The 8,709-nt window shown below is 35.9% G+C and overlaps 1 protein-coding gene across 1 annotated transcript in view; it reads left to right on the forward strand.

The window, feature by feature from the left end:
* LOC107717472 (transmembrane channel-like protein 6) overlaps positions 1–8,069 on the forward strand; it is a gene marked incomplete at its 5' end in the record, with an annotated part of 26,404 nt that extends 18,335 nt beyond the window's left edge. Inside the window, 9 exons of the mRNA XM_016524235.1 lie at positions 975–1,068; positions 1,291–1,388; positions 1,460–1,555; positions 1,642–1,717; positions 4,151–4,284; positions 6,036–6,212; positions 6,301–6,379; positions 7,559–7,628; positions 7,813–8,069. Of these exons, the coding sequence (XP_016379721.1) occupies positions 975–1,068; positions 1,291–1,388; positions 1,460–1,555; positions 1,642–1,717; positions 4,151–4,284; positions 6,036–6,212; positions 6,301–6,379; positions 7,559–7,627 (823 nt within the window). The remainder of the gene's footprint in view (positions 1–974; positions 1,069–1,290; positions 1,389–1,459; positions 1,556–1,641; positions 1,718–4,150; positions 4,285–6,035; positions 6,213–6,300; positions 6,380–7,558; positions 7,629–7,812) is intronic.
* Positions 8,070–8,709: the final 640 nt, after the last annotated feature.

The raw sequence follows: 8,709 nt of genomic DNA on the forward strand, positions 1-8,709 counted from the left end.
GTATTCTTTCTTTTTTTTTTTTTAAGAAATTAAAACTTTTATTCAGCAAGGATGTGTTAAATTGTTAAGAAGTGATAGCAAAGATTTATATTGTTAGAAAAGATTTCTATTTTGAATAAATGCTGTTCTTTTTAATCATCAAAGAATCCTGAAAAAAGTATCGCAGTTTCCAAAAAAAAATAAAAAATAAGTTGGCAGCACAACTGTTGCCAACATTGATAATTCTGATAATAAATCAGCATATTAGAATGATTTCTGAAGGATCATGTGACACTTTATACTGGAGCTTTGCATCACAGGAATAAATTACATTTTAAAGGATATTAAAATAGAAACCATTATTTTATATTATAATAACATTTTGCAAGATGACTGTTTTTTTCTGTATTTTTGATCAAATAAATACAGCCGTGATGAGCATAAGAGACTTCTTTAAAACAAACACATTACAAGTCTTACTGATCCCAATCTTTTGTGAATATGATATGTAGTGTATATGATGATATGTATATAATTATATGGATTATATACACTCTCATGACTCTGTGTCAAGGCCAGTAAGTAGAGTATCCGATAATTTGACGTTTGTATGACATATCAAATAACCCCTCAAACCCCTATTATGATCTGTAAGAAAGTTTGTTACCTAAAAAAGTTCAAATATGTAATACTTGATAATTAAAGAGCATGGATACAGAGATTACATGTACAAGATTTTTTTTTCAAATGCATTTGAAACTAGATTTCTAAAAACAATTATAATTTTCTTTTTTTTTTCATTGAAATATATATCACTAATAACAAATAACATATCTGTGCAGTTCCTATAGTAATAGTTTAGTAATACCAAAGTCCCTTTAAGGTATTCTATAGTCTTTGGTAATACCCATGAATTTCCTTTTAAGTTTGTTGTAACATAACATCAATAAGTCACTGAGTGCTCATCAAAGACCTTTCGGTTTCTTCTTTCGTAGGAACCTGTTGTTGAAGGGTTGCATTTTTAGTGTATTGTGTTACTACTGGCTCAAGAAAATTTCTGGCAGGAAGAATGGACGAAATACACGGCAGGTGACCAAAAACATCAAATCTGATCTTTTTTTAAATTCAGAAACAGTATGTTGTTACTATTTTGACAATAATAACAAAACAATATTGATTAAGCAGCCAATCCTTACAGTGTGTTGATTGGGTGTATGAGAATATTTGTAAGAGAAATGTCTTATATATCTATGAGATTATTAGTTGAATATGAAATGAAGCAGGCCTGTTTTCATTTGTGCTTACTTGCAGTGCTGGGAGACACTGGTTGGTCAAGAGCTTTACCGTTTGGTTTTAATGGATCTGCTATTTGCAATGTCATACATCATCTTAGCGGAGTTTCTGTGGGGGTAAGTTCTCACGTTTCCATGTGATAGCAGGGATGTTTAGCTGGATGTGTTGACTTTTTCTGCCCCTTCAGGTTTTGTATTAGAAACATCACATTAAGAAAAAGGAAACTAGAGTTTGACATCGCACGAGATGTTCTGGAGCTCATCTACGGCCAAACACTTGTGTGGTACTGTCATCTCCTCCTCGTGAAGAAACATTGCATTGTGTTCTGGTGGCTTCTCACTAACAGTATTTTCCGTGTTCTCTTTGTAGGTTTGGTGTGCTGTTTTCACCGCTCTTGCCTGCAGTGCAAATTGGGAAACTGTTTCTACTGTTCTACTTCAAAAAGGTCAAGATCTTCTTATGCCTGGTTCAGACTACACGATTTTAGCACGATTTTGCCATGATTTGCTTGACATAGGGTGTCGTGGGGATTCGTAAATGACAATGGGCGTCGGGACGCAAGATTCAAACGTTTCAGCACGTGTAGTGTGTCATAGTGGACGACAACAATGGGCGTCGTGACGCAAGATTCAATCGTTTCAGCACGTGTAGTGTGTCATAGTTGACGACAACCGATTCCGTGTCTGCGATGCTTCACGACAGAAAGACTAGCATGTTTAACTTTTTTTCCGTCGTCCACGACGAGTTCTGTCACATTGGAATTCCGCATCTGCGATGCTTCAAGACATCACGACAGAAATACTAGCATGTTTAACTTTTTTTCCGTCGTCCACGACGAGTTCTGTCACATTGGTGACATTGACCAATAGCAGCACAGAAGCTCTTTCATACACAGGTTTCAAACATGGCGAAACGAAAGAGAGATGATGGTGCTGCTAGGTGGAATTATGAGATGGAGGAAAGGTTCGTGGAGCTGTGGCAACAGTACTCCTGCCTGTATGATGTGTCATCGAGGGACTACCACGACAGAACAAAGAAAGAAAAATGCTGGCGAACTATAGCGGAAGCGCTTCAGCAATGTTTACACTCTTGTTTTCGGAAGTCAGTCGCTAGTTCCGCCTTCTCGATGACATCACGCGCGTCGTTAAAGACGGCACGCGATGAATGGTCGGGAAGCAACGTGTAGTCTGACATGTTTCTTGTCCACGACACGACAAGATTTTAGGAGTCAAAATCGTGTAATCTGACTATCGTGACCGACAAAAATATCGTGTAGTCTGAACCCGGCATTAGTCATTTATAGGCTTCACTGGGTTGAAGGTGCATGGAGGATAGAAGATTGAGTTTAACGCTTTAAATGTAAAAGTGTAGTTCCTCCGAAAGTGAAATTCGGTCATCATTTATTTACCATCATGCTGTTCTTTAGTGAAACACAAAAGGAGAAAACATAAGCTGGATGTACTTGCTAAGTGAATGGGAATTCTGCAATACTGCCAAAAATACAAAAAGCATCATGAAAGTGGATCATGTGACTGATGCACTGTATTTCAGCTTTCGTGAACAGATTTTGTGAGAAGCAACGCAAAAGTGAAGTTGTTATTTACTCGTTTGCAGTTTTCAAACTTGCCATGTTGTGGTTGGTCACATGACATCCAAGAAACAATGACATCAAACCTAGAGCAACACAGGCTATTTTAAAGGTTTAAAGGCTATTTTTCTACTATTTTTGAATTAGACACAAGTGTGAATGACCTTTGTGAACACCAGTGGATGGGGACATTATAAGTGACAACTTTTTTTTTCTTCACACATAGATATCATATGGTTCCTAAGCCTTGGAACATAGCCAGTTACATGAGCTACCTTTTTTACAGTCTCAGAAAAAAATTTACAAAAACTTTACCTATAGAGGTACAGCATTGGCAATTTTGTATCGTATCTACCTCTAAGTACTAACTTGAGGATACATATTATACTCTAATGTACTAATATGCAACTTTTGGGGCAGATAAGTTACAAAGTTGACCCTTTTAACCCCTTAACTGTCACTCACATTTTTGAACATAGACGTGAAAGTGCACGATCCAAACTTAAATTTTTATAATTCATGAATGAAAACATTTTGTAACATGATATTGATGTACCATTTTCATGGTAATGCAATGTTTGATTTTAAAATGGGTTTCAAAGGATGAATTTTAAGATTTTAAGTTTTCAATTGATATATAATTTCTGATGATTTCTAAAGTGTGATAGAGAAAAAGGCAACGAATACTTTTTTGGACAAAGGTCAGAACTCCTGTTATGATGTAGATTTTTGAGGTGCACTCTTGTCAAAAATTAATCTATTACTTTTCCTACATAATTTTTTAACAAAAACATTGGTAAAATATTTATTTAGGAGTCTTAGACCTTTCCAACGATATATAGTTTGTCATGATTAAACTAGGATTTCATTGTAATATAGTGAAGTAAACTTAGAGAAAACATACTTCACTAAATGATATAGTGGGGACGGGTGACAGTTAAAGGGTTAAGGGTACTGTCCCAGTAAAATGTTTGCTCATTTTTTTCTTATAGTATACCTTTATTGAACCTTTCATCTAAGTATGGAAAAGGGCAGCTATACCTAACATCATCTTTTGTGTTTCATGAAAGACAGAAAATAATACAGGGTAGAAAGAAAACAATACAGGTGTGTAATGACATTATATCAGAAGTGTCATATTTGGGAGAAGTTTTCCTTGTGCTGCAATGTACTGTAGAAAGAAATTGTGTCTTTAACTCTATAATAATTCATTAGAAATGTTCTATTTACAGTATATTTTTAGGATATCCAGGGTCAATTACATGTGTATGTTTGTCACCCCCTTTATAGTCGAGTTTGATGATGAACTTCCAACCACCCAGGAAACACTGGAGGGCCACTCAGATGAGCACATTCTTCATCAAACTCCTGTTTTTCCCCTCCTTCACTGGGGCCCTTGCATGTGTCATTTATACAATGTGGAGGTTTGTCTCTTCAGAGTATACATTCACATTCTCCAGAATACGATGTAGATGGAGGACCAAATCTGGCAAAATCAAAAATAAATAAAGCATTAAAGGGTTAGTTCATCCAAAAATGAAAATTCTGTCATTAATTACTTACCCTCATGTCGTTTCAAACCCGTAAGACCTTCGTTCATCTTCGGAACACAAATTAAAGGCCGGGACACACCAAGCCGACGGTGACGGCGAGCGGCGGTCGGGCTAGTTTGTTTGGTGTGTTCCACTCGTCGGCTCTCGTCGGTCTCACGTCGGCGGCAGTTTGCCCGATTCAACATGTTGAATCGGCGTCGGGACCGTCGGCGCGAGTGAGAGCTCTGATTGGATGTTCAATAATGTGGCTGTGAGGACGTCAAATGGGGCTTTGGAGTTCTTGTCAGATAGTCCACAGGCCAAAGTGTGGTGGTCGTCGGGTGAGGGTGCAGTGAAGTGTAGAGATATTGCTTGAACAAGATTGTTGAATGTATGACAGGAAGCTTGGCTGGTTGATGCGGACTTGGCCATGTGGCTTCACTTAACAAGCTTCCCTTGTGTAACAGTAACAAGGCCTTGATAATCTTCAGCAGCACAAATACAGCACAATGAATAGCACTCTTCTCCTCTGGGATAGGATATAAAGAATAGACACTCACAAATACGATTAATACTAAAAATCACTTTTGAGTGCAAAATAAAAATAAATGGAAATGTTCATTTGCATTATAAAGACAAGGGGGCTTTTTAGTTTTGTGTTGCACTTGTAATTTAAAGCAAAACTAAACAACTAGAGATGTGTGTAATTTTATTGTGAATAAGGGATGTTTTAGCCAAAATTCAAAGCTCTTAAAGGGATAGTTCACCCGAAAATTCTGTCATTAATTACTCACCCTCATGTCGTTTCAAACCCGTAAGACCTTCGTTCATCTTCGGAACACAAATTAAGATATTTTTGATGGAATCTGAGAGCTGTCTGACCCTGCATAGACAGCAATGCAACTGCAATGTTCCCAAGTCCAGAAACGTAGCAAGGAGATCGGTAAAATAATCCATGTGAGATCAGGGGTTCAACTGTAATTTTACGAAGCTACGAGAATACTTTTTGTGCGTAAAAGAAAAAAAAATTTGAATTCAACAATTCATCTCCTGTAAACAGCGTATGCTGTTCTGTGTCAGCTGCGTCACACCGGATCTGTTTCCTACTTGGTTGTGATTTGATCTGAACGAAAACAGCGTATCCGTGATCGGATTATTTTACCCATCTCCTTGCAACGTCTCTGGACTTGGGAACATTTCAGTTGTGTTGCTTTCTATGCAGGGTCAGACAGCTCTCAGATTCCATCAAAAATATCTTAATTTGTGTTCCGAAGATGAACGAAGGTCTTACGGGTTTGAAACGACATGAGGGTGAGTAATTAATGACAGAATTTTCATTTTTGGGTGAACTATCCCTTTAATACACACCCCAGAGCTTCCTTTCAAGGTGGTCTAGCATACTGGTTAAAAAAAAAAGTCCTTTTGACAATTTTAAAAGGATAGTTGTCTCAAAAAATAAAAATTCTCACATTGTTCTTTACTTGGTGGAACACAAAAGATATTTGAAGAATGTTTCAGCAGGTTTTGTCCTTCAAATATGTTCACATGAATTGTTCCTTCATACAGCATGTTTGTCTTGACACAATGCAAATTATGTCAATTATATAGAGACGTTAAAGTGCTAGTGTGTTTTGTTCTCTTAGGGTCAGGCCCTCATCAGATTGCGGGCCCTTTAGTAACCTCCACAGCATGCTTCGCTTAGGCAAGAAGTGGATCAGGGGCCTGGGCAGGTCAAAGCCCAGTATGTTCTGGCTCAGCTGGGCTTATAATCACCTGGTGGACAACCCTTTGTTCCTCTTCATCACTGCAGGCCTGTTCCTGTGAGTACTCCTCACTCATGGGTCTGCTGGGTGCAGTAGAGATCAGATTTGGGTCATTTTTTAAACTGTCACCTCTGTCTCTTTCCAGCACCATTATATACATTCACATGCAAGTTTTGGATGGCCAAAAGATGATCATTGTAAGGTTACAAGAACAAATAGACAATGTGAGTATCATGAGCCTTGTGGAAAAGTACGGTAGCATTTTTTTTTTTAAGTACCTATTACTTAATACTTTAAAAGAATATACTTAAGTGTGAACTTAATATTAAATATTATTATATTAAATGTAATTAGTTGAACTTAAGAGTTTTTTTCATGCACTTAAATAGGACTTAAGTAGCTTATATGTAATTTCAAAATTATATTGTCTTTGAAATATGGAAGTGTACTGCTGAATGTACTGACAAGCTTATGTGGTAAACTAAAATGTAATGAAATTTCTATTGAAACCTGTATGGCATGCATTTAAATATACTTGTAATTAAACATTTGTAATGGTGAAGTTGCAATTTAGTACATTTCAAATATGTTAACTTTAAATGTAATATCAAATAAAAAACACTAGTTCAATTATATTCAAGTACTTTACATGTGTTTTAGTGTGCTAGTCAACACAAAATAAGTGTACTTCTTTAAAGCACAACAAAAGTGTATTAAAACATAATGCTTTTAAAAACATTTAATTTAAAATTATTACAAAGTGTCTCAAGAAAAAAAAAGTCATAAAAGTCTCTTTAAGTGCACTTAAGTGTCTTTTTATTTCATTAATATATTATCTGCAAGTACAGTTTTTTAAAATATACTTTTAAGATTTGAGGTACACAGCGAGTGCACATTATTAAGCATAATTAAGGGGATACACTTTCAATTAGTAAACTTGGTTTCCATATTTAATGGGGACATTCCATAGGCATAATGGTTTTTCTACTGTACAAACTGTATGTTCTATCCCCTCACCCTACCCTAAACTTACCCCTCACAGAAAAATACAGGCATTTTTATATTTTCAAAATCTTCTTTCTGTATGACTTACAAGCTGTTTTCCTCGTGGGGACCAAAATGTCACAACAAGGTCAAAATTTACTGGTAATACTACACTTGTGGGGACCCCATAATGTAGTGACCTCACACACACACACACACACACACACACACACACACACACATACATACACACACACACATACATGGTTCATTTGGAATCTGCATAGGTGTGATGGTTTTTATACTGAGCTAGTCAAATTTTCTATCCTCTAACAGAAATCTTCTGCCATTTTTTGAATAAAAAAAAACAACTACACTTGTTTATTATGTTTTTTTAACCATCTCATTTGGCTTCTTAGGAGGGTGAAGATAAGAAGTTCCTTATAGCTAAACTACAGAGCCTCAATGAGGCGAGTGCTCCACAGTAAGGTGAGCTTTTCAGTCTTTCCTTTTAACTAGAAATTCTCCCTTTACATTTCTTTGTGCATTCAGGATGTTTGATGTTCAGATAAATGAATGTTTGAAGACAAATTCCACAGCTTTCAACATGTTGCAGTGGTTCACTTCCTTCTTGTTTCCATGACCTCGTCACCTGCTGATTTGTTTCATCCAGGAAGCCTGAATTCTACAGAAATGAATTCAGAAGAATACATTGTGGAAACAACCTCAAAAAATATACCTGAGAAACCGGTGCGTCTTATATAGAACGCAAATTGCACTGATATTTAGTAGTGTTATTGTCATTTAGTCATATAAAAATATTAAATGAAAAGGTTCATTTTTGCTTATGGAAATGTTTTTGTTTGTCAGTTTATGTCACTGCATAAAGGCTATATTTTTGTATGGTTGAGGATATGATAATTTTTAATATTTAGAAAACTGTTTTAAAGGGCAACAGGGTATCAATATGCAGTGTTTCTTGCAACATGTTAATGATGAGATTCACTTCAGTTTATCTCTGCTGTGTTTTGAACGTTTGCAATCAATAAATGAATGCAACATATCTGTAAATGACAATTATTTGTGAATAATTGCTCTTATTTTACATTGCTATTGAGATATCACACAACTCTGTGAAATGCATGTGTCCGATTCGTCAAATGATCATGTTTTTTTTTTGTTTTTTTGTATACTGTATAACCTTTCCACAGTGCTAGTGTCTTTTGAATAATTGTTAAATCAGTTTTGTGATACAGATCGGCTGACTGAACTGTACTCATTATTTTTACTGGTGTATTTCCCTTGGACAAAGACTGCTAAGGTCACTTGACATTGTAATATGCAACCCTGGAGCACAAAAGCAGTCTTAAGTTGCTGGGGTATATTTGTAGCAATAGCCAAAAATGATTGATTTTTCTTTTATGCTAAAAATCATTAGGATATTAAGTAAAGATCATGTTCCATGAAGATATTTTGTAAATTTCCTCCTGTAAATATATTAAAACTTAATTTTTGATTAGTAATATGCATTGCTAAGAACTTCATTTGGACAACTTTAAAGGCGATTTTC

Source organism: Sinocyclocheilus rhinocerous, unplaced genomic scaffold, assembly GCF_001515625.1.
Source record: "Sinocyclocheilus rhinocerous isolate Xijiao unplaced genomic scaffold, SAMN03320098_v1.1 scaffold393, whole genome shotgun sequence".
Classification (NCBI taxonomy): domain Eukaryota; kingdom Metazoa; phylum Chordata; class Actinopteri; order Cypriniformes; family Cyprinidae; genus Sinocyclocheilus; species Sinocyclocheilus rhinocerous.